Source organism: Vombatus ursinus, unplaced genomic scaffold (genome assembly GCF_900497805.2).
Source record: "Vombatus ursinus unplaced genomic scaffold, bare-nosed wombat genome assembly UNPS02014778.1, whole genome shotgun sequence".
Lineage (NCBI taxonomy): Eukaryota > Metazoa > Chordata > Mammalia > Diprotodontia > Vombatidae > Vombatus > Vombatus ursinus.
Window position 1 is genome coordinate 62,813,234 of NW_020954556.1, and position 27,114 is coordinate 62,840,347.

At 39.6% G+C, this 27,114-nt stretch overlaps 1 protein-coding gene across 1 annotated transcript in view; it reads right to left on the bottom strand.

The window, feature by feature from the left end:
- VAT1L (vesicle amine transport 1 like) overlaps nt 1-27,114 on the bottom strand; it is a 118,769-nt gene that overhangs the window by 77,844 nt on the left and 13,811 nt on the right. The window contains exons 2-3 of the mRNA XM_027865259.1: nt 25,468-25,597; nt 23,244-23,459 (exon numbers count right to left, since the gene is read on the bottom strand). Of these exons, the coding sequence (XP_027721060.1) occupies nt 23,244-23,459; nt 25,468-25,597 (346 nt within the window). The remainder of the gene's footprint in view (nt 1-23,243; nt 23,460-25,467; nt 25,598-27,114) is intronic.

Below are 27,114 nucleotides of genomic sequence, written 5' to 3' on the forward strand. Positions count from 1 at the left end.
AGTAACTTGCCCAGGGTCACACAGCTAGTAAGTGTCAAGTGTTTGGTCTGAGGCTGGATTTGAACTCAGGTCCTCCTGACTTCAGGGCCAGTGCTTTATCCACTGCGCCACCTAGCTGCCCTACAGATATTAATTTTTAAAACAGTTCACATGTTTATAGTGCTTTAAGTTTTACAAAGCACATTATATGTGTGTGTGTGTGTGTGTGTATGTATACACACACAGACACACATCTCATCTCACTTGATCCTCAAAAAGATTCTATGAAGGTAGTGAGTGCTATCACCATTTTACAAAGAAATAAACTGGGGCCCAGAGAAGTCAAGTGATTTGTCAAAGGTGAGTCAGCAAGAAGTATCAGAACCAAGATTTGAATCCAGGTAATTCACCAGGATGCCTCTCCATGAAGAGGTATTCCCTATATGGAAGGGCAGGTTAAAAATGTCCCTATCTCTAAGAAGCAAGGGCTGTATGAAGCAGGAAGGGGCTGAGTGACCATTTGGCCTACATGGACAATGATTCTATAGCATCTAAAGTAGTCAGACTATCTGCTGTGCTTGCAAGAAGGGGCTTACTACCCTGGAAATGACCTTTGAGGTCTCTTCCCACTTAAAGATTCTATTAATACAAAGCTCAGGAATGAACATTCATACCGCTAACCATGTGGTAATTTTACAGAACAGAACAAGCACAGTCCTGGCTTAAAATATTAACATTTTTGGTCTTCTTAATGAATTCTTTGTTAGAGTTTTTGCCTGATCTCTGAAAAGCAAATACTTTGGAATCACTGGAGTCTTTGTTGAAAAATTTTAAATACCTTTGGTATAAAAATTGAGATTATCTCTTGGCTTGGGGCTCAGGATATGGGAGTAGTTTGTACAGAGTACAGGAAAAAAAAATCCTTCCTCCCTCTTTCCCTCCATATTCCCTGAATTAAAGAATCGTAGATCTAAGAGCTAAAAGGAACCTTAAAAGATAGAATGGACATATACCATAGAATGATAAAGTTGGAAGGGACCTTAGAACATAAAATGTTGGAGCTAAAAGAAACCTTAGAACACAGAACACTGAATATTAGCACTATAAGAGACTACCTAGTTCAGCCATCTTATTTTATCAGATATGGAAACTGAGGCTCCTAGAGGGAAAATGACTTGTCCAGTATCACACAACAAGACAGAGCTCGTATTGAAATCCAGGTCTCCTGATAGCCATTCCTTGCTCCTTCCACTGTACCAACTGTCTCTCAATCAATGGAATGCTGAATTACTGTAGTTCCATCCTTTGGATTATATTAAACTGTTCTGAGGAATATTTCATTTCCTTATCACTGTCACTTGCTGCCTCAATTGGAGTCCCACATGGTCTATGAATCAGATATTGCACTTTTAAAGCTTGTACAACCATATGGATCATAAAGAAGTAAACATGAGCATATGGGTTATTAGAGCAGTTGGCTGAGATACAGATTGGGCTTGGTTCTAGACAATCTGGAAAAAAGAGAACATCCAATAATTCCATCGTTCATTTGTGATTCATTTATTAACTAGCAAAGCCCCACTCTGATGTCTCATCATGGTGTGAAGATGACATGAAACTCTCAAAGGCTATTGACATGAAACTCTCAAAGGCTATGTATGCCAATGGAGGGCAAGCTCTGGCAGGATCTACCATGCTGAGAAAACTTTAAGTATGGCCCAGTGAGAGTGTCTTTTCTATGGATCAGCCCAGCTAAGAATGAAGAGAGGCTCCTTACCAGTAGGCTGACCACTTAGTGATAAATTCCTTATTCATGGCAATGCATGGAACAAAAATGCAAAATGATCCTCAGTGCTATTGTAGCTCCCCTCTGCTTCTCCAGCAGCACTGGTAGAGTGGCAGAAAAGGGAAAAGAGGGAGCTAAGAATCACATAGCTTTTAGAGCATCTTTAAACATTGCCTTAGTTATTGGTACTCTAAATGTGAGATCCCTGACCAGTGACCAACAAGTGGACCAACTACTGGAAGAAATTAATCATATAGATCTCGACACTCTCACTATAAACAAAACCAGAAAATAAAAGGAAGTTGCAGCTAAATAGAAGAGGGGATCATAGGTTCTTCTTGGATTGGCAAATAAAGGAGACTGAGATGTTTTTCTTGTATGTCGGAAGGAAAGGAGAAACATGATGTTACAGGACATTTGGTCATCATGTAATTCCAAGGTCAACATAAGCATTTGCAAAAAGACCACCATGATGATAATGAGCTAACACACTATCACCAGCTGAAGAAGATAAGGAGACAGAGAAAATACATGAAGCACTGGACAAGACCCTCCAAATTAAAGCAACATATACTTTGATACTCAGGTATTGCAATGCAAAGGTGAGCACGGACAGTAGGCAATAAAAATGTTGGAAAATATGGCTTAAGAGTAAGAAGTGAGAAAGGGCAAAGACTCAGAGACTATACAGATGTTTCATGTCTATATATCAAGATTAATTTATTTGAAAAAGGATTCAAGAGGCACTAGACATGGTGAAAACTAACATCACAAAAATGAAATTGATTATATTTTAGCTGGCAGGAAATGACATTACTTTTGTGGGGATAATTACTAAATCATCTGCATGCAATCATACCATGGACTTGTTAAAGATCAAAATTAATAAAAAAAATTAAAATGGGAAAAACAATTATGTAATTAAAACTGACAAATCTAATCTGACCTATTTAAATAAGGTATTGAAACAAAAAAGGGTATTTGACTGGAGGACAGACATTGATGCTAATCCTTTAAAGATTATTGATGCAAATCAGTTGCAATAGTGAAGAATTCAAAAGAGCCTCGAAATGGCCTCATACAGTAAATACTTGCTATTCTTGACAAGGGGAGATATATGGCAACCAAGGGCAACACTGGTTTAGAATATAAACTCACTTATAAAATCTTCTAAAGAAATATGGTAGAAGTATTCACAGAACAGTAAAGCACAGTGAAGGGAAAAACAAGTTAGATGAAAGCTTACTAAGAAATTTAACAAAGCAAATTCGTGCCCAGGACATTCCAGGATGAAATTGGAAGCAGTACAACAAATAAAAGAAAAACGGAAAAGAATTGTCAAAAAGAGTCTGTTATAAAAATCTTTACATCAAGGACAGGGGAGCTGTCATAATTAGAGTCTAATTTTACAGTCACCAATGTGCCGAGTCAAGTTAACAAGAATTTGTAAGGGAATGGAAATAGTACTGAGGAAAGCAAAGATGGTGAAAACAGCCAAACTAGACAGAGGGGAATCCATGCTGGAAGTGACACAATATTTAAGGCATTGAGAGATCTACTCTCCAGACTTCTGAAAAAGAGGAAGAATCCAAAAATATAGAAAAATTTCAAACCTCATTATACCCAAAAAAGGTAACTGAAAATATTAATAATGGCTAATCCTTATCCCTACTTTCCCACATAAATAAAGACTTTATGAGCACAATCCATGACATCCTTGATGATGGTATAAGAAAAGAACAGGAAGGTTTTCAAAACTAATATTCCATAGTAGATCATACCTTGTAATCAACTGTGTTTCTAAAAGTTATTTAGATAGTACAAAATCCCTCTGTGATTGACTATAGAAATTATGTGATTTACTGGAGCAAAACACAGCCTTATAGACTCTCCCAACACATTGTCTTTCACGCATATGTCAACAGTATGCATGATACCTTAAAAGATTTCATAAAAGTGGTATTTTTTTCCAATAACCCTCTGATTATGACTATTAAGAGAAGCATAAAACAGGAGATACATGCTTATTAAAGGTGTTCACCAAAGTCATGGAGAATGTACAGCACAGTCCAAATGGAAGTGGGATTCCCTATGGGGCCAAGGTCTTGCTGATGCTCTTATTTGCAGATGATAATACGCTGATTGCATTAGAACTTTTCAGAAGTTTGTAAAGACAAATTGTTCTTTTTGCTGCCCCATCCCCAAGTTGGCTGGCGCCAGCTGCAATATTTCCAGCAAGAAAAAAATACACTGATTTAACAAAACTAGACAAACCTCTGAGAGAGGGGACCCCAAATTGTACAGGACATTAGCTTAGGTTTTGACTCCCCTCCCTGAGTTTGCCTGCTGAGCAACACTCCTACTAAAAATACTTACTGTTGACTATTTGTGTGACCAGGAAGCAGTTTGTATGAAAATGATTTAGGGGAGGTCAATGTTAAAAAGAACTATCTGTTCCACACATACCAAAATACTTACAGCAGTAATTTTTGTAGTAGCAAAGATCTGGAAGCAAAGTACATTCCCAATGATTGGGGAATAGCTAAGCAAGTTGTGAATGTGATGAATGAAAAATGAATGAAAAGCATTTATTAAGCACTTGCTATGTTCCAGATGCTGTCTTAAGGATTGGAGATAGGACAAATACAATTCCAACCTTCAAGAACTTCTGCAAAGTGAAGCAAGCAGAACCAGAAAAACACACACATGATGGCTACAACAATATAAACGGAAGTAACAACAAAAAGTGAAATTGAATGCAGTAAAATTATAACAACCAATCGTAGCCCCAAAGAACTATAAGAATTTACTTCCCTCCCTTTGCAGAAGTGAGAGAGAATGGGTATAGAACAATGCCTGTAATGTCAGATTTGGTTGTTATGTTGGTTAATTTTGCCGAACTGTATTTTTTCCCTATTTTTTAAATTCTTTGTTATACAGGATGTAACTTGGTGGTACAAAGGATAGACTCCTATACCAAAAGCCAGGGAGAGTCAAATTCAAATCAGGCCTTGGATACTTACTAGTTGTGTGACCCTGGGCTAGCCACTTAATCTCTATTTGCCTCAGTTTCCTCAAATGTAAAATGAGGATAATAGTACCTACCTCACAGGGTAGTTTTGAGGATCAAATGAGAATATTTGGAAAGCACCTAGGATAGTGCCTGGCACATAGTTGGCACTATACAAATACTTATTCCCTTCCTTCAATCTAATGAGTAAGAGCTATAGAAGAGAAGTAGTATAACATAGTGAATTGGAAAACCTGTATTTAAATCCCAATTCTGACATTTACTTGCTGTGTGACCCTAGACAGGTCACTTCATCTCTAGGAGTTTCTATTTCCTAGCTTCCCCGACTTCCTTCAGGTCCCAGACAAGATCTCACCTCCTGCTAGAAGCTTTTTCAAGTTCCTCTTAATACTAGTGCGCCTTCCTCCTAAGATTATCTCCAATTTGTCCTATTTTTCCAATTTGTCCATGTCTTGTTTGTACATAAATGTCTGCATGTTGTTTCCCTCATTAGACTGTGAGCTCCTTGAGAACAGTGACTATTTTTTGTCTTTCTTTATGATCCCAGTGCTTAGCACTAACACAATGCCTGGCGCATAGCAAGAGCTTAATGAATTCTCATTGTCTTGACTATGAGTCTATAAAATGGCAATAATATTTTCATTATGTACCTCAAAGGACTGTTATAATGAAAACTCTTTGTAAACTGGGCAGATAGATAGAGTTCAAATCGGACCTCAGACACTTATTAGCTGTATGATCCTGGGCAAGTCACTTAACACTGTTTGTCTCCATTTCCTTCTCTGTAAATGAGCTGGAGAAGGAAATGGCAAACTTCTCCAGTATCTTTGCAAGAAAATCTCAAGCAGGGTCACGGAGAGTTAAATACGACTGAAAAATGACTGAACATAAACTGTAAAGCATTATAAAGATGTGAGCTATGACTACTCCTTTTTCAGAACGGACATCATACTAGCTGGTGCACATTCACAGGAAGTCCACCTGAATGGCTAGCCAGGACTTCTTAAACTTTTTCTACTCTCGACCTCTTTTTGCATTTTGGCAGTGTTTGTTCTCGGTGTGTAGCATGACAGCACATGCAGTGCAAAGTGTGCATGCTTTGTGTTCAGAACCAAGGCTCTAGTGAAGTTGTGTGATGCAAACACCTCGGATTCATTGCGCATTTGATTTTTAATTAATTTTTGGTCATTGTGCCTTCAGAAATCTTTTTTGAAGGCACAATTTTTTTGCAAACCCATATGGGGTCACGACACCCAGTTTAAGAAGCGCTGCTAAACAACAGGGTGCCATACCATGAGGACTAGTTGAAGGATTTGGAAATGTTTGAACACTGGAGGCTGGGGAGTGGGGATAATTGCTATCTTCAAGACTTTGAAGGAATGTTGCAGAAGAGGGATTAGACTTTTCTGCTTCAGCTCTGATGGGCAGAACTAAGAGCAATGAGTAGCAGCTGAAGAAAGGCAGCTTTGGGCTTAATATCAAGATACATTTCTAATCATTAGAGCTACTTCAAAGTGAACTGGAGTGATACAGCAGCAAGTTCTAGATCAGCGGCAGTCTCTGAGCAGAGGCTGGATGATCACTGCTGGGGTTATGAGAGAGGGGAATATCTGCTTCAAGTCAGGCTTGGGCTAGATGTCCTCTGAAGTCCTGTGGGGCTCTGCGTTTCTGTGATTTAACAGTAACAAGATTTTATGTTCTCATTAAGCCACTCAATGCTTACATTTACATTATCAAAGGCTTAAAGGAAGCGATTTTATCCCAAACCCAAAGATCATCATTTGCTGAAGTATGAGCAAATACATTCTTTCTTTATAATGTGATAGGGTCTAAACTTTGGTGAGATTTGTATGTGAATTATGTAGATAAAGAAACTCAAAGACCTTTTAACATAAGGAAGTTAGTACTTTATAACATAGTTCAATTCCATGGAAGAAACATTTATTAAACACCTATTCTCTGCTCAGTATCTGAGAAAGATACAAATATGAATAAGAACTAGTCTCTGCCCTCAAGTGGCTCCCATTCAAGTAAGGGAGATGGTCACAGACAACTTGCCCAAGGGTAACATGGTCAAAAAGTGACAAAGCTGAGACTCCAAACCAGGTCTTTTGACTCCAAATCCAATGCTTTTTTTTACTACACTATGCTGCCCCTTATTGATCCCAGTCTTCCTCTGGTGGAAAGCAGTCAGGCAAGTCAACAGCAGGTACCGAACAATGACTCCACAAGAAGGTAGAATGCTTCTCCCTAAGCTCAGTCTGTATAGCAGTAATCTCAACAGGCTGGAGTCAGATTTTCTTGGATCTTTGGAATTTCTCTGTAGAGATCCCTTTCTGTTGCCACTGCACATGCCAAGCACATACTCAGCAAGTGGCTGTCAAGGATGTTTTGCCAGCCATAGCACTCAGGTGACCATATTGCTATTGAGATTGGCACGTTATCTGCTATTTCTTAATTTTCCCCTTAACTAAAACGGAAGCATCAGTAAGGGGGAAAGGAGAAGGCTCTTTCCTTTTCCCAAGGAATACATATCAGTTGGCACAAAGTGATTGTTTGGTAGAGTGAAAAGATTGCTGGATATGGAAGGAGATGACCTGGGCTTTAAGCCTCAGTGACTCTTCCAGTTCTGAATCCATGGAAGGACATGAAAAAAAAGTCCAAGTAAAAGGTCATGAGATTAAAGAAGATTTGGACCATTTCTAGAAGGGCAGTAGCTGAGCTAGATCTCAAGAATGGAAATGGTTTTAAGAGGTGGGAGAGTCCATTCTAGACATGGGAGACAACGAGTAGTTGTAAAGAGGCAAGAGAAGTTAGGACAAGGTCAGGGAATAGAGGCCAGCCTTGTTTGATGGAGACACAGAGTTTATGAAGAGAACCACTGTGAGATAAGCCTGAAAGGATAGACTGGAAAAAGATTTGAGAGATCTTTGACCATTGGTCGAATTTCTATTTTATCTTATTAACAACAGGGAGCTACAAAAACTTTGCGGGGAGGAGGGGAGAAGTGACACAAGTGGTTAGACCTGTGTATAAAAATATGAAGGAGACAATAGCAACTGAGGAAGCAAGATACAGAAAACAGGCTCTAGAGTCAGAGGATATAGATTCAAATCCTGCCTCTGAGGCTTTGTTCCCTATGTGACCTTGGGCAAGGCACATAACCTTGATGGGCCTCAGTTTCCTCATCTGTAAAATAATGATACTAAATTAAATGCCTTTTGAAGTCCCTTTGACCTGTAAAGTTACGATCATATGAATGGAGACAGTGGAGGCAGGGAGATCAGTGAAGAGGCTTTGTAATAGTCCAAGGAAGACCTAATGAGAGACTAAACTAAACTGGTAGCATTGGGGATGATTCAAACAACCACAACATTTCTAAATGATTTCACTTAAAGGATTTTAAAAACAAATTTAGACTGGGCCTCATGCAAGGAATAAATAGATTTTTAGAACTCATTTAGGATAAATGCAGCACTGTTTGTAGAAATACAACATGTGAAGAGGAATTTGCATAGAAGACTTGGAAGACTATTGAAAAATATTTTATTGTTTAAGCATTTCAATAAAATTATTAAAGTTGTTCAACACACATAACATAATTTAGAAATGATAACAGCTGACATGTGCAGCACTTTGGTGTCAAAGAACCCCTCATATTTCCTGACAAACTCACTTCACTTTTTTTTTTTAATGCAATTGGTGTTAAGTGACTTGCCCAGGGTCACACAGCTAGTAAGTGTCAAGTATTTGGTCTGAGGCTGGATTTGAACTCAGATCCTCCTGACTTCAGGGCTAGTGCTCTATCCACTGCGCCACCTAGCTGCCCCCTACTTCACTTTTAAACTTCCCAATTTCTGTCCAGAGGCATCACAATCCTTCCAGTCTCTGAGGTTAACAACCTTGGTCACCCTCAATTCAGCCCTCAAATCAGATCAAAACAGTTGCCAAATCTTGCTATTTCTATCTCCATAACATCTTATGAATTTTTCTTTTTCTCTGCCCTCATAGAACCACTCTCTGAGTTTAGGCCTTAATCAGTTCTCACTCGGGCTATTGCACTAGCCTCTAAATTGGTTTCCTTGACTCCAGTATCTCCCAAGTCCAATTTATCCTTCATACAGCTACAGAAGTGATTTTCTTAAAGTACAGGTCTATTCTTGGTACCCCCCCCAACTCAATAATTTCAAATGGCTCCCTATTGCCTCTACAATCAAACACAAACAACTCTGGCATTTACAGTACTTCATAACCTGTACTCTTCCTATCTTGAGTTTTCTGATATCTTACTCCCCCCATCTCATACTCTATGATTCAGCCACACTTGCTTTACTTGCTGCTCTTCATACATGATGCTCCATCTCCCATCCCCATGTCATTGTGCTTACTATCTCTCATGCCTGGAATGCTCTCCCTTCTCATCTTTACTTTTTGGAATCCTTGGTTTCCTTTAAGATTGAGACCAAGGCCACATCTTAAATGAGGTCTTCCATGGTTTTCCCAACTCCATTCTCTCCCTATAGCAAAATTACTTTGTATCTGCTCTGTACATTTTCTCTCCACCCCATCAGAATGTAACTTCCTTGAAGGCAGGGGCTACTTTACTCTTGTCTTTGTATCCTTAGCACCTAACAGTGCTTGACACATAGTAGTTTAATAAATGCTTGGTGACTTTTTGATTGATTTCAGGTTCATAAAACATTTTATAAACATTGTATCATTTGATCTTTTAAAAATTTAAATTTTTTTCATTTTAATTTTTAAAAAATTTCATTTTATCTGTACCTTGTCAGGTAGGCAACATCCAGATATGACAAGAGAAGAACGTAAGAAGATAGTGTTTGAGAATAGAATTTGGATGTCTGGATCCCGGATTTAAATACAGGCATTACAGACTCCTGTCCAGTACTTGACAAATGCTCAAATCTAATCAAAAGGGCATTAAGCTAAAAGGACAGTATATCCTGTCTCCGTGTATATCCATCAAACCAGCCCTAAAGAACAGCTAAAATGAAGAATGACAGTTGAGACACTCACAGGAGTGTTCAAGTTCACAGGAGACAAAAATCCAAGAAACAAGACAGTAGCAAAACTCTTAAAAAAAAAAAAAGAGGTCTGAATGTCTAGACACAAATGTCCAAAGTTAAGGCAATAAGCAAGATGAGCTACCATTGTAAATGCTAGGAGGTATATTTGACTGCATAGGTATCATTGACACCCGATGTGATGAAACCCATGACTAAAGTACAAATCTAGAGTATTCCTTATTGAAAAGAAACAAGAAAGGTAGAAGCCCCCATCATACTCTAACTTGCATTATGCTTATTTTTGTATGTGTCTTATCCCAATGGCTAGCAAGAGCATTTCATTCCCATTAATGCTTCAAAGATACAGGAACATGAATTTATTGGTGTCTCTCTCCATTAATTCAATAAGTTTTTATTAAGTGCCTGCTATGTGAGGGCAGTATGATATGGTGGACAGTAGTAGCAGTAGTAAGCATTCATAGAGTACTTTAAAGTTTACAAAGCACTTTACAAATATTATTTCATTTTATCCTGACATCAACCTAGGTGCTATTATTATCCTCATTGTGCATATGAGGAAATTGAGGCAAATAGAAGTTAAATGATTTGCTCAGGGTCATATAATTAGTAAATGTCTTAAGTAGGATTTGAACTCAGGTCTTCCTGACTCCAGGTTCAATGTTCTATCCACTGACCTTTGTGTTAGGATGACATGAGTTCAAGGGAAGCCTTTGAATAAATAAATGAATAAAAAAAATTCATTAAGCATTTACTGTAGGCCAAGAACTGTGCTAAGTGCTAGCGATACAAATGCAAAAGGCAAAGACAAACTCTGCCCTCAAGGAGCTTAGGAGAAGAAACAGACACCAGAGAGTGGTGGCCAAGAAGAAGCCCTTTAGTACAGAGAGTTTTAGGGAAAGTGTATGGGGGTGGAGAGGTGAATGGGCCAAGGGGAGCAGATTGGCATATCCCTTTCAGGAACAATAGTAGAGTTGATGTAATCTTGGGTTGAAAATTTATTGAAGAGGGTGAAGGGTATATGCTTGGCAGCTGACAAAAAGGGGGATGAGGATTAGGAGAGGAATAAAGTGAAGCATAGCTGGGCCTTGCCTGAAATATTGGGCCAGATGGCTGTGTTATCATTTCTTAATATTTCAATGCTCTCAGGAACTATGATTCCAAATTAAAGGAATTGTCAGTCTGTATTGATAAAAGGAGTTTTCACACTGAGAGTTCCCCCTTACTGATGAAATTTAAGGTTCTGACACCACCAGCCCCCCAAATCAGTAAGGCGCTAAGCTAGACACTAGGGATGTAAAGACAATACAAGAAACAGTCCATAGCCCCAAGGAACCTACATTCTGTCAGATACAATATTTATACAGACAGATAAATAGAAGAAAATTTGAGAAGGGAGAGAAAACTACTGACTTGGAATGTGAGAAAAGGGGCTTTCATACTTGTTTCTGAAGGTAGAGCAGAGGTGAAGAGGACAGCCTGTACATAGTCCTGGAGGTGGGAGATGGAATGCCAATTTCAGGAAGCAGGAAGCAGGAAGCAGGCCCGTTTCTCTAGAATGCGGGGTGTGAAAGGAGGAGCAACATGAAAGAAATCTGGAAAAGTCTTAAGGGCTTTCAGCACTGAGCTAAGGTTGGTGTTTACCAACCAAACTCAGCCCCTCTCCAAAGTTTTGGTAGGCAGCTTCATGAATTTCAGTGGCCAAAAAAATTCATTACTTTTGGCCACCTTTGAGATAAGCCTCTCTGAACCTAACTGGGCTGATTCACAGATGAGAAAAAGGCAATCTCTCTGGGCCTCCATTCCCAGGGCCACCCACAAAGCTTTTTCTAGCTTAGCAGGCCACACTAGAGCATTTGAGCCAAATGCAGAATCTTTAAGACGCCAGAGTCTAGTGGAAGTCTTGGACACAGTGCTTGCTCCATAATTTTTTATTGAATTTGTTTAATAGAGAAATAGAACTGGACACTTACCCCAGGAGAGGGTGGGGTTGGTCAAAAACAGGGGGAAAAAAGCTAAAATATTCATGGCAACACTTGGGAATTAACAAAAAACTGGAAACAAAGAATATGTCTATCAACTGGGGAATGGCTGAATGTTGTTTTTGTCCAGTCGTGTCAGACTCTCTGTGACTGCATTTGGGGTTTTCTTGGCAAAGATAGTGGGGTGGTTTGCCATTTCCTTCTCCAGCTTATTTTACAGATGAGCAAACATGTTTAAGTGACTTGCCCAGGGTCATACAGTTAGTAACGTCTGAGGTCACATTTGAACTCAGGAAGATGAGTCTTCCTGACTCCAGGCCCAGTGCTCTGTCCCCTGCGTCACCTACCTACCCCTAGAATAGCTGAATAAACTGTGGTATATGATTGTAATGGAAGATTATGATGCAGTAAGAAATGATGGCCATGAGGAATTCAAAGAAATCGGGAAGATTTCTGTGAAGTGATGACGAAGGAAGTAGCAAAACTAGGAAAACAGACACAACTACAATAATTCTTTTTAAATCACTAAAAAGGAATTCAAACTGAGAGTAATCAAAAAGCCAATAATAGTTCTGGAGACTAGATAATGAAATATCCCTCCCTCTCCTCAGGAGAGAAGATGGCAACTATGAGAAGCGAATGTTGCCCACGTCACTGGAGGCTAGTGTATCCATGGTTTTTGCTTAACTATTGGATACAAGGGGGCGGCAGTGGGGGAGGGAGGCATTCTATAAAGAAAAGACTGTAATACAAAAACAAGAGGCATCAAGAAAAATGAAACTATAGAAATTACCGCTTAAAGCCTGAGACAAAAGAGAAAACAGGGTAAAACTCCACAAAAGCTTTATGGACACCCTACATGTGTCCTAGGGACTAGGGAGTAGCATGATTCTCATATTCTATTTAAAAATGTGCAAAATATACTTTTGACTCAACTGCAGGTCTATCACTTGGGTGGGGCGGAGAGCAGTGTAATTGAAGTGCTCAGAAATGTCTGACATTTAAAAAGAGCTGAGCCGATTTATCCAGTCAGCAACTGAAGCACACCCCATTACACTTTACATCAAATGCCCAATAAATATCTCCCTGAGCCCATGATGTTAATATATGGTTCCCTCTATTATTAATGAAGGGTGTGATAGAGAGGTTTTGTTCTGTTTAATTTTTCAATAGTTTCCATTCCTCCAGTCACCAGCAGCAGGGCTCATGAGAGTGGAAGTGCTGATGGGGCATGCCTCACGTGAGCACACTTCTGCAGGGCCAGGCTGATGGGTTAAGAGTGGGGACCTTCTGTTCCCTCTTCTCCTCCCCATCGAAAACCACTCAGACACTTTCCACCACTATCTTTCTTTACTCCTGTCTCACATGAAGAGGTGGTTCTTGCCAAGACAAACCTTTCTACATGCATAGATGATCCCATTCCATCCTGTTTTCTCCAGCTAATTGTTCCCTCTATCATTCCTACTCTCATCCCTCAATGTCTCCTAATCTACTGGCTGCTTCCCCACTGCCCATAAGCATGCCCAGGTCTCCCCATACTCACTTGATCCCTTCATCCCCACTAACAATTATCCCATATCTCTCATGACTTCCTGGAGGAGGCCATCTACAATGGGTTCTTCCACTTTCTTTCCTCTCACTCTTTTCTTAACTCTCTGTGGTCTGATTTTCAACCTCATCATTCAGCAGAAACAGTTCTAATTTTACAAATAATCTCTTAATCACCAAATCAAATGGCTTTTCTCAATCCCCATCTTTCTTGTCTTCTCTACAGCTTTTGACAGGGTTATTAATTGCCCACTTCTGAATACTTTTCTCCTCTCTTTTTTTCTTCACACACCTTTCCTGATTCTCCCTCTCTCCTTGCTCCTTCTCAGCCTTTTACTGGATCTTCATCTAGGTCACATCCACTAACCACAAATGTCCCCCCCAAGGCTCTGTCCGGAGCCCTTTTCTCTTTTCCCTCTGTACAATTTTGCTTGGTGACAGAACTGGGTAGTAGCACTAATGCATGAGATAATGGAAATGAGTTTGAAAAAAACTCACCCAGATGGTACAACAACATAATATTTAATAGGGATAATTCTGAAAGGCAGTTAGGTGGCACAGTGGATGGACTTGGGAGTCAGGATGATCTGAATTTGAATCCTACCTCAGATATGTACTAGCTGTGTGATCCTGGCAAGTCCATTCACTTCTCTCAAGCTCAGTTTCCTCATTTAAAAAATAAAGATAATAACAGCACTGACCTCCCAGGATTATTATGAGGAATAATGAGATAACATCTATAAAATGCTTTGCAAAACTTTAAAGATCTATATGAATGCTTGCTATTATTGCAAGTACAAATCATAAGATCACAGGTTCATAGATCTAAAGCTCTAAGGAGTTTCAAAGGTCACATAGTCCAAGCCCCTCATTTTATAGATGGGGAAAACTGAAATCCAGAGAAGCTAAGTGATGTGGGAAGGAAGGCAGGCAGGAAGCAGCACAGGTATTGAGTTTTAAAAAATCAGTTATACAAACATGGGAAACAAAGTACACCTATCAATTAGGGAACGGATGAACAAACTGTGGTGTATGAATATAATGGAATGTTGTAGTTCTGTGAGAAAGACATAGCCTCAACTCTCTTCAGAGTTTCTCTTCTAGGGCTGGCTCACTCACCCTAACTTTACCCATGCTGGCAGGCTGGGCACAGGCGGTGACCACATTGCAGCTGCTCATTCTCAGGGTCCTTGAGTAACTGTGGTGTGTATGTGTGTGTGTGCACGTGTTTGTGTGTGCGCCTGTGTGTGTCTGTGTCTGTGGGAAACCTAGGTCTCCTATTCACCACTGGAGTTCCTATGGCTTCAGTGGTGAGCTTCCCATTTAGGCCGACAAATCCCAAATCCAGATTTCTGTCACATATGACACGATCAATATATAATTTTCCCATAGTTCTCTATAATTCTTTGATTCTGTTTTCCAGCAATAAATGTCCATGTCCTAAAAATAGTCATATATATTACCTACTGAGAAATAATGCCCTGCAGCCATCTGTCAGTACATTTGCTTCAGGGAAGAATCCTTTCATTCAGGTACTTCTAGAACTGTCTGTATTTCTTCTCAAGCTACTTTTCTCTGTGTTTCTCACATAAATATTCCCTTTCTGCCCCTTTCGGTAAAAAAAATGTCCTCATAAGAAAGGGGCAATACTTTACATAAGACCTGAGTAAACTGATACTGAGTAACGAAAGCAGAACCAGGGGAACCATATACACAATGACTACAATGATGTAGATAAAGAAAACACAAAAAGACAATGGAATTCAGATTAAAAGCAATGCCCAAATTTTAGCTACAGATACTCATCTGGATGAAGATCACACTTCCTTTCTCTTGCTAGAGAAGAGATAGACTATAGGTAAGAAGTGGTGAGTATGCTAGAAATCATAGTTGTGTACCAGATGGTTTTGTTATTTTTGTAATGGAGTGTGTGGGGGAGATTACTAGGAAGCAAATATGGTGTAAAAGCATTCTTAAAAGATTTAAAAAAGCTTTTAAAAATCAAATGTACAAATATGGAATGGGGAAGACATTGTTTATTGACCATTCATTGAGAAAAGACCTGGAGTCTTGGTGATTTCAAATTAAATAACTCAAAAATGTTACATGGCAGCTAAAAACCCTAATGTGATCCTAGAGGGTATGAATAGAAGAAAAGTACACCAAGCAAAGGACATGACAGCCTTGTTGTTCTCTGCTCTGGTTAGACCAAACCTGGAGCACTGTGTTCAGTTCTAGACACTGCATTGTAAGAAGGACATCTATAGGATGGAGCCCTTCCAAAGAGAAGGGTGGCTGAGATGGTGAGGAGATTCAAAGTCATGATGTAGTGAAGAACTGGGGATGTGTAGCTGGGAGAAGAAAAGATTTAGAGAGAACAGGACTGTTGTCTTCATGTATTTAAAGGGCTATCATATAGAAGAGGCCTTGTTTTGCTTCACTATAGAGGAAAAAACCAAGAGTGAGGAGAAAGATTCCAGCTCAGTCTAAGGAAACATTTCCTAATGCTTTGAGCTGTCCAGAAGTGAAATGGGCTGCTGAGTTCCCTTTCAGTAGAGGTCTTCAAATGGAGAATGGATGACTGTACCTTTGGTAGGCTAATGAAGAAATTCCTGTCCAGACACAAATTGGACTAGATTGCTTTTGAGGCCACTTCACACTTCACAATTCTATGACTTTATAAAATTTAGGAGATGTTAATGACTTTCCATGAATCGCCAATAAAATGGACCATTTCTTATAAAGCATAGGACTATTCATCAGGAACAGTTTTCTGCAACTAATTCGGCATGTAAAACCTTCAGTGAATTACACTCTAGATCATCACAGAAATATCCTATAGTCATTAATTTCTCATTAACCTTTTATCGCTTACTATTCTTTCAACCAAATACCTCCACTTGCAGATGGTTTTACAGATATTAATAGTACTTAATTCACCAAAATTGGAAAGTTGCTTGATATATACAAGTTCACATACTATATCATTTTATGATCCTGGGCAATTTCTACTTCTTCACTGAGCCTCAGTTTCCTGCTTTGTAAGATGAGGAAACTGTACTAGATGGTACCCGAGTTCTCTTCTGGCTCTGACATTCTATTTTCTTAAAATCTTTCCTGTTCCATTATTCAAACAGTTATCACTATTCTGTGCTAGGTACAGTGCTGGCCATCAGAGATAAAAAGGCAAAACCAAAGCAGTCCCTGACTTCAAAAGCTTACATTCTCCTGGAGGAATATTAAATATATAGAGATAAGTAAATACAAGGGAGGGATAGTCTAGAGCCTGGAAGACTCAGATTCTAGAGTTCACATCTGTCCTCAGATATTTTCTAGCTGTGTGACCCTGGGCAAGTCTCTTAACCCCATTTGTCTGTTTCCTCATCTACAAAATGAGCTGGAGAAGGAAATGGCAAACCACTCCAGGATTTTTGCCAAGAAAACTCCAAATGGAGTCACGAAGAGTTGGAAATGACTGAACAATTTAATAATACAAGGAAATCAGAAGAGTGCAAGAGCACAAATAAACAGGAGGAAGAGAGAAGGCATCATGGATGAGCTAAATCCCATAGTAAGATAAGAATTATGAAAGGCAGAAATAAAGAGAGAATAAATTCCAGGGATGGGGTAAGACTGTACATATGCAAAGAGGTGGAATATCTAGTATGGCTATACTACTAAATGTAGTGTTTTAGTCAGTGGACTGTCATTTTTAAGTGTCTACTATGTGCCAGGCACTGTGCTAAACCCTGGGGATACAAAGAAAGGCAAAAAACAAAAAAAAACAAAAAACCAGCTCCTACTCTCAAGGAGCTCTCTGTCTAACAGGGGAGGCAACATGAAAACAATGATGTACAAACAAGATATTTACAGGGTAAACTGAGGGAAACCTTAGAGGGAAGGGCCAAGTTTAAGGGAAGAGGTAGAAACAAGAAGGAAAAATGTTTCTGGCATGGGGTACAGGTAGTAATTGAGTGTCACATTTGAGGAACAGCGACTATGACAGGACCTTCAGGTGGAGATGTCAAAGGCAGTTACTATTCAGGATTGGAGTTCTACTTTGTAAGGCCCCTCCCCTCCTTGCTTGTCTTCTCTGTTCTCCAAGATATTATCTTCAAGATAGGCCTTCACTGATTTTTTCTTATTGTAATAATGTGTAAATCAGTCAACAAGCATTTATTAAGTGCTTATTGTGTGCCAGACACTCTTAAGCACTGGGAATATCAAGAAAAGGAAAAACAGTTCCTGCCCTCCAGAAGCATATATCGAATGGGGGATATAACATGTATATAGCAGAACATACAAGATAAAAATAGAGTACAGTAGGAGACAGTTAGATGGCACAGTGGACAGAGCTTTGGCTTTGGAGTCAGGAGGACCCAAGTTCAAATCTGGCCTCTTAGACACTGGACACTTACTAGCTGTGCAACCTTGGACAAGTCACTTAACCCCAAATGCCTTACCAAAAAAAAAAAAAAAAAAAAAATAGAGTACAGTAGATGGAGAGTAATCCTAAAGGCAGAGGTGCTGGAGCCAGCTTCAACCTACTCAAGAGAGCTAATTGCTGAATTTTCAGCTTGTGCAAATACATTTTGAAAACTGGCAAATACTAAAAATCAAGGCTTGATTTATTGTTCTGTTTATTGCACCTTTCCTCGGTTGGTTATTTCAAATTTGTCCTCTATATAACTTGTTTGTACATAGTAGTTTCCACACTGTCTTCCTCTTTAGACTGTGAGCTCTCTAAAAACAGGGACTATCTTTTACCCTTTTCTCTATTCCCAGCACTTAGCACAGAGCCTGGCACATAGGAGGTGCTTAATTAATGTTTATTGATGGACTGACTGAAGAAAGTGATGAAGAAAATGTAAGTAATGCAGATTAAACTTAAAAATGTGCCTTGAATACATTCTGCGCCGAGCTCCCCCCCAACCTCAGAGCTGATAGTAAAACATCTAACAGCATAGCCCTGCTTAAAAGGGATGGCACCAGCAGTTAAAGGACCAGAAAATGTCTCCAGGAAGATACAATAGCTGAAGTGAATCTTTAGATAGTTAATTCTTCAGGTGGCAATCTGATGACGAAGCAGCCCAGAAAGCAGACACATTCTCTAATAATCCCAATGAACATTTCCCTGGGCTTTCAATTCTAAGCTGTTTGAACTACAGTGATAAAGGCAACATACATAATGAATAGAATTTAATAACCGAGTATCATTCATCTAAATACATGTCCTGATTTCAGTCCAAAGATCTTTGGCACTGAAGACGCTGCTGAGAGATGAAGCTACTATCAGCTTGATGGTACTTAAACTTCTCCCAAATTTCTTCCTTTCAGCACCCATGATATGACTGTTACTTTTGTATACAGGACTGAGGAGGGCAAAGATTTCTTCATTCAACCTTGCCTAGAATCTTCTCTTTGAGTTGGGCTTTAAGGGAGAATTGACGTCAGACCAGTACAAGCCTATATGGTACTTCTAAGAGATATCTGAGGGCACAGGGAAGCACTCTAACACTTCACAGTTCTATGATTTCATAAAACTTAGGGGGTATTAATGACTTTACATGAATCTCTAGTAAAACGGACCACTGCTCAAAAGGCATAGACAACTCATCAGGAAAAATTTTCTGGGATCAATTCAGTACACCCAAATGCACAAATATGGAATAGGGACTATTCATGTGAAAAAGACCTGGGGTCTAGATGATTTCAAATTAAATAATTCACATACTCTGTGTGTTCCAGCCATGTTGAACCATTGGCTATTTCCCAAACTCAGCATTCTATCTCCTACCCTGCCCCACCCCTCTTCTTTCTGGAAGGAACTCCCCCTTAAACTTCACCTCTCTGACTTCTTCTTCCTTCAAGGTTCAACTCAGGCACCACTTTCTATGTGAAGCCTTTCCTGATCCTCCCATGAGCTAAAGATCTCTGCCTCCTCAAAACTACCTCAGACATACTCATTATTGCACCTGTAATCTCCCAGTAGAATGTAAACTTCTAGGGGTAGGGACTGTTTCCTTTTTGTCTTTGTATTCTTGGGGTTTGGAACAATGCCTTAGACTAGATAGTGGCTTAATACATGTTGGCTGAATTGAATAGAGATCCATGAATGACAGAGCCCAAGAGCTAGACAGGACCTGAGAAAACACAGCTTCCCCAAGAAGTGATCAGTAAGCTTAAAGATCTCTAGGGATAGGGAACCTACCATCTTCTAGGGCAAACCATTCCACTTTAGGACATTTCTAATTGTTTAGGAAGGTTTTCCTTACTTCAAGCTAAAGTTTGATCTCAACAACATCCACTCTCCTCCCCACCCTATTTGGCCCGTGGAGCTAATTAGAAAAAAATACTAAACTCTCCTGCACCAGGACAGTCCTTCAAATACTAATATCAATCACATGCCCTTTAAATCTTTCCTTCTCCAAACTAAACATTTCTAGTTAAACTTCTTCCTAGTTTGGAAGGGAAACATTCAGAGACTATCTGAAAGAAAAAAGAAGGAAGTAATTAGAATTATTTGATAAAGCCTTGTTAGCAATTGAATTCTGGAGCAGCTTCCATTTGCATTAGGGCTTGGCAGGAATGTGCTAGTTGCCCATCAAGAGCAGCTGGAGAGAAGGTCGACAAATCCTGAGAAAAGGAGCAAAGAGGCCCACCATAAAGCAGTTAAGACCTGTTCAAGAACCACCCCCTCCCCACACACACACTGAAAGGAGTAAGTGTAGCTAATAGGAAGTTTGCCAGGGCAGTTCCCCATAAGAATAAGCCACAGAGTGCTACCAAAAAGAACAAGGATCTTATTTTAGCAGCTATGGAAGTCGAGGGGTGTTTGGTGTTTCTGCCAGTGCTATGGATGCACAGAGGGCATGTTGAATTCTGGTCCAGAGGAGGAGGGAATCACACCTAGGGGAATGCATCTCTACTCTTCATATCAACAGGTTATCAGAAGCAGCTCTCTCGAAAGAACAGAAAGAGAGCATCAAGGAAGAAACAAAACAAAAAACCCTGTGAGAACAGAATTCTGCAAATTTGGGAGTTCTTGGATTTAATCTGTCAAGACTCACTAATGCCAAAGTCAAAAGATTCTGGTTTTGCAATATTGTTGAAATATGTATAAAAACATCACCCAAGAATGATGTTCTAGTTCTGACAGAGAAATGTCTGGGTAATAGTGAGGTTTAACACTCATAACAGAGTAGCCCAGGAACTTTTAAAGTCATTTAAGTGGCGGCATCAAGAAAACCTTAGATTAAATCTTTTCCTAAGACAGTTACTGGTTGTGGGACCCTAGGCAAGTCACTTAACCTCTCTCAGCCTCAGTTTCCTCACCTATACAGTGGGGATAGCAACAGCACCTACCTCATAGGGGTGTTGTGATGGTTAAAAGAGATAAATTGTGTGAAATGTTTTGCAAACTTTAAAGTACTATCTATCTATATCTATCTATCTATCTATATATATGCACACACACACGCACATATAAAATCAAATGATTTTATTAAATAATTCAATAGGACCCTTTCAGATTAAAAATAAAAAATCCAACCATTTACAGTTTCTAAACTATATTTGAACATATGAGTAAATGAATGAATTCTACATGAAGTGATAAATAAAATGGCTAAAAAACAGACTGAGATTCACAGGAGACCTAGGTTCAAATCCTGATTCTGTCTGTGACTGTAGGTAGTCCCATCTCCTTTCTGAGTCTCAGCTACTTATTTGAAAAATAAGGGGGTTGAACTCCATGATTCTCGACATGCCTTCTAGTTATATCACACTATGGAGAACATTCTAAGGACCCTCCCAGTCCTGACAGTCCCTACTCTAATGTCCTCCCCAGCCCTGTGAGTGTCTGTTCTAACGTCTCTCCCAGTCATGACAATCCATGTTTTCTATGTTTTAAAATCTCATTAAGTTCTCTTCTAACATTCTCCTATCCTTTTCTCTTTTCAGTTATATTGAAGTTTTCTACAGAATTATGATGAGATCTTCCAATGACCTCCCCTTGTCCCCTTCTTGGGCAGGAATCCAATAGAAGTTTGGGTGTCCCTTGAACATCATCTAAACTGTCCTTTAACTTTATTAAGGATCCTCTGTCTTAATTAGTTTGAATAGATCATTTTCTGAGTTTGTTCAGTTTCTAGTCTGGAGAAGGGAATAGAAAACACCTCAGCTAAGGATAGGTTGTTAATTGATTGATGAAATGAAGTTACAAGGGGTACTTAATTCCAAGAGTAAGGTTATAAATAGGTACTGACTTAAAAGCATTACTTTGGGGTTTTGTGGCTTTCCTAGGGTTTTGGTTCTACTCTATTAATGACATTATTGAGAAATGACTTTGTTCAGGACAACCACACATAGGATATATCTTATCTTGATTCACATCATTGTCATTTTTCTTTCTCAACAGTTGCTTAAGACTAGCCCAACCCTCTCCAAGCAAAAAAACAGAGATGAGCTCTAGGTTGACTCCATGTCTGAAACAACTATAACATGTTTGAAGAGCACTTTAACATTTACAAAGAACTTTTGTACAAGTACTACTATTCTCATTTTACAGATGAGGAAACTGAGGCCCTGATCAAAGAAAGGAAGTGGCTTGGCCAAGGTCAAATAGATAATTATTAACAGAACTGGGACTTAATGTTGGAGGTATTGGCAGCAAATAGGTATCCTAGTGCTTTGCTGATAGAGCTGTGAATAAGTACAAATATTTTGGAGAGCAATTCGGAATTATGTAAATAAAATTAAAATGTCCATGAACTTTTTACTTCAAGATCCCACTGCTGGGGGATCATTGAAGAAAAGAAAGTCTCATATATACCAAAATATTTGTAGCAGCATTTTTTGTGATAGCAAAGAATTGAAGACAAAGTAATTGCTCACAGGTTGGGGAATGACTAAACAAATTGTGGTACCTGAACATGATGAATACAGAGAAACTTGGAAAGATTTCCATGAACTGATGCAAAATGAAGTAAGCAGAGCCAAGAAAACAATATATACAATGACTACAACAACGTAAATGGAAAGAACTACAAAACAATCAAAAGGGAATATTTCAAAATTGCAACGAACAAGCATCACTCCAAAGTGGTAAAAGAAGACTGCCCTACCTCACTCCTTTACAGAAACAGAAGGTCCATGAGTAAAATACATTGCACATATTTCTAGATATTTTCAATTAATTGATAGATTTTGCTGATTTTTTTCTCTTTTAAAAATTATTATTTATTATATGGTATGGCTCTCTGAGAGTCAAACTCAGGAAAAAAAACTCTAAGATCTAATCTCAGAAAGATCATCACTGAAGCCCAAATCCAAAAAGACCATTTCTGAGATTCCCACACATACTTAGAGACATTATCTGAGACCTCTCACATCCGGAGATATCCTCCGAAACCCAAACCTAAACGACCACCTCTGAGATCCTTTGTATCTAGAGAGACAATCTGAGACAATTACTATCCAGAAAGAATCTCTGAGACACCCATCTACTCTAAGAGATTATCTCTGACACTCACACACAGAAAGACCATCTCTGAGTTTCCATAGAACCAGATATCATGGACATCCAAAACAAAAGCTCCCCTCACATTCCAAGACATCATCTCTGAGATCTCTCATATCCAGAAAGACCATACTGAGATGTCCACACATCTAAAGAGACTGAAACCCCTTGAATGAAAAGACCATCTCCAAAACACACCAGAAAGAAACCATCTCTCAAATCCCTCATACCCAGAGAGACCACCTCTGAGCCCATTTCTTAGACCTCTTGATTTAAAGGGCACAGATTCCTCTGACAAGTCTGCCTTCCTCTGGCCCATGCCTTTCTGACCCCAGATCACAAAGCTACTTACCACGCCACCTCCAGCGGAGTGCACTAGCACTGACATTCCTTCTCGCAGGTTGGCAACCTCAAAAAGCATCATGTAGGCAGTAACAAAGTTCATGGGGAAGGCAGCAGCCTCAGGGAAATTCATGTCATCTGGGATCCTGTAGACAAACTCTACTGGTGTACAAACAACCTCTGCCCATGCGTTGTAATTCACAAATGCCATGACACGGTCTCCGATCTGTGGGGAAAAACACAAGGTGAGAGGAGACTCCTGGAGATGGCTTTAACAGGAACTGAGAGGATCAGTAGCTCCTCTGATGCATAATAATTGTTACAATTCTAAGGCACCTAACACTTTCCCTACCACAGCAGTAATGAAATCATTAGTATCCACATGTTATAGATAAGATTTCGAGTTGGAAGGGCCCTTAGGGATCACTTTAGCCCAACTCTCTCACTTTGTAGTTTGGAAAAACAGAAGCCCAGAGCAGTCCAGTGACTTACCCAACAACATACATAAGAAAGTAATAACCAGGAAAGAGTCTTGGTCTAGGCTGCCACAAGTGATGTGAATGTCATGGTAATATTGATCTGATCATTGTTCTCATAGCAATAACTGGAAATAAGTGAAGTGGATAGGGGGCGGGTACAACTGGTAAGATGCTCTCCCTTGTGGTAGACCCAGTTGTCTTGGGAGATGGCTAGTTGGGGTGTGAAGAGGAACAATGGGTTAGGTGGGTTTTTTCATTCACCTATCAATAAGGACAGCTCACTCCCTAGGCAGAGTCCAGAAGCTCAATGGATTAACTAGGCCCCATCCCTATGAGAGCTGGCAAATAATAGAGGCAGGATCTATGTTGGGATTTCAGGTTATCCAGGATAACATACGTAAAGTGTTTTGCAAACCTTAAAGTACCATATAAATATTAGCTATCCAGCTCTTTTTGTGGTGGCAAAGAATTGGAAATTGAGAGGATGCCCATCAACTGGGGAATCAAGTTGTGGTATACGAATGTAATGAAATACTCTTGTACTGTAAGAAATGATGAACAGGCTGACTTCAGAAAAGCCTGGAAAGACTCATATGGTCTGATGCCGAGTGAAGAGAGCAGAACCAAGAGAACATTGTACACAATAACAGCCATGTTGTGTAATGACTAATATTGATAAACTTAACCCTTTCCCAGCAATACAAGGATCTAAGACATCTCCAAAGGCCTTGTGATGTAAAATGCTATGCACATCCAAAGAAAGAACTATGGAAGTTGAATTGCTATTTTTTTTCCCTCTTCTGTTCAGTTTCCTCTTTCCGGTGGTTCCTCCTATTGGTTCTAATTTTTACTTACAACATCATTAATGTAAAAATATGTTTAATAGGAATGTATATGTATAGCCTACATCAGATTATGTGCTGTCTTGGGAAGGGTGGTGGGGAGGAAGGGGGAGAAAAAATTTAAACTCAAAAGCATATGGAAGTGATTGTTGATAAATTAATAAAAAAAATTTTAAAAGATATCAAAAAATAAATATTAGCTATCATCCTCATCATTATTATTATAATAAAGGTTATATGCCCATTTTATAAATAAGCAAACTGAAAAATACAGAGGCTAAGTGACTTAGTCATGATAACACAGGGACTAAGTATAAGCGGTAATATTTGAACCTAGGTCATTTCTAACTTCAGTACTCTTCCCACTGTATCACACTTTACCTCCTAGTGTATAGTGGGAAGAACCCTGCATTTAAAGTCAGATAATTGGATTTCAAATCATGATTTAACGACTAACTACCCAGGTAATTCACTTCACCATTTAAGCCTCTGTTTTACCTATATATAAAATCAGAGGCTGGTCTAAGTCAGGGATTCTTAACCTGGGGTCCACAGGCAATATGTGGATAGATTTTTGGAGCTGGGGGAGGAGGAGAAATCTGGGAACTTGTACTAGAAAGAAATGTTTATTTTCACTAACCTCTAACTAAAATTTGGCATTTCCTTCAATTATGAACATAGATTACAACCCACAATAGTATTAACCTTCCCCAGACTGCCAAAGGGGTCCATGACATAAACAAAGTTAAGAGCCCCTAATCTGAACAATCTCCAAGTTTCCTCCCCGTCCTAAAACCTTTGATTCTATGACATGTTGCACATTTTTTCCATACATGTTCCTTTGATATCACCTCCCTCTCCTCAGGTGGCTCTAGATAATTCAGGCTCTTGAAACCACCACCCATATTGTTACCTCATAGCCTTTCACATTGTCTCCAAGGGCTTCCACAATCCCAGAGCACTCAAATCCAGGGACCAAGGGTGTCTTGGGAGGGTTGTCAATATTCCCTTGTCTCACCATCAGATCAATAAAGTTTAAACCACTGTGAACAATAAAAAGGAGAAAAGCAAGTCAATGTGATAGAATTTGACTAAAAGAAACTTTAAAAGTTCTCTCCTGAAACGTGCACAGGAACACATCACTCATCCAGATAGCATTTATTTGGCAGCCTCGTCTAGGCAGCGCACAGACAACACGACAAGAGCATGGGAAATAGCATCAGTTCAGGCGTCATGTTTGCTACAAAGCCCACACTCCCCTCAAGCCTTCACTTTACTGATTTAGTCTTTTTTTAAGATACAAACTGAAATAGCTGAATTATATTGTTTTCCATCCCATAAGTGTAACCAGTCAAGCCCTTCTCCCAACTGCTCTTGCTCTGTTGTATACAGGGACACTCCCCACGGGAATGGCAGCACATACACCTCTCTCCCCCTTCTCAATTTTACATCAACTGACCTCCTGCCAGAAGGTAGATTCAGAAAAGAGGTGTGCATATAATGTAGTGGAAAGAGTATGTATGGGTCTGGAAATCTGGAGACCTGGGTTTCAGGCCCGGCTTTGTCACTATGTGACCTTAGGAAAATTGTTTCACCTCTCCAGGCCTCAGTCTCCTGTTCTGTACAATAAGGGAGCTGAACTTGATGATCTCCCTGCTATCCTAAGAATGATTTTCTCATACTTCCATGTCTATGGCTCTTCCCTAGCAGAAGCAGGTGCAAATAAATGTGCTTTCCTGGGCTACATCCTATGATATAGTCCCAAATAGGCCCTTGCTCTGCTTTGTGGACAGTGTCCTTCCTGGGGCCACTAACTGAAGGGGAAGATGCACATAATACTTACCCCTGGACTATCTGAGGACACGGGTGAAGTGACTGACAAATGTCACAGAAGTAAAAGAATGTCAGAGCTGGAAGGAACCTTAGAACAGAGAGAACATAGCACTTCCTCAGAGCTAGAAGAGGCTACAGAGGACATCAGTTTCAACCCTTTTACTTTACAGATGAGGAAGCAGAAACCAGAAGAGGGAAAGTAACTAGCTCCAGGCAACCAAATAAGAGGCAGAGGTAGAAATAAAACCTGGTCTCTCCACCAGCCTGTCACTGGTACAAATTTAACATCCTAGCCTTCAGGGTCAAGGGCATCATAGCAAGAGGCTATTCCAAACCTTAGGATGGGAGTATGGAGTTGCCTTCAGCTCAGAGAATAAAGAGAATCAAATTACAAAATCATTCTGCCTGATTAGCTCATTGAATTGGGATGCAGAATAAATGAAATGATTGTTTTTAGGTCTCAAATGAACAAAAGAAGAAGAGAGACAGAGAGAGACAGAAAGAGAGAGACAGGGAGACAGACAGAGAGACATACGGAGTGACAGATAGAGAGACAGGCAGAGAGACAGGGAGACAGGGAGACAGGGAGACAGGGAGACAGGGAGACAGGGAGACAGGGAGACAGGGAGACAGGGAGACAGGGAGACAGGGAGACAGGGAGACAGGGAGAGAGAGAGACGGACAGAGAGACAGAGAGACAGAGAGACAGAGAGACAGAGAGACAGAG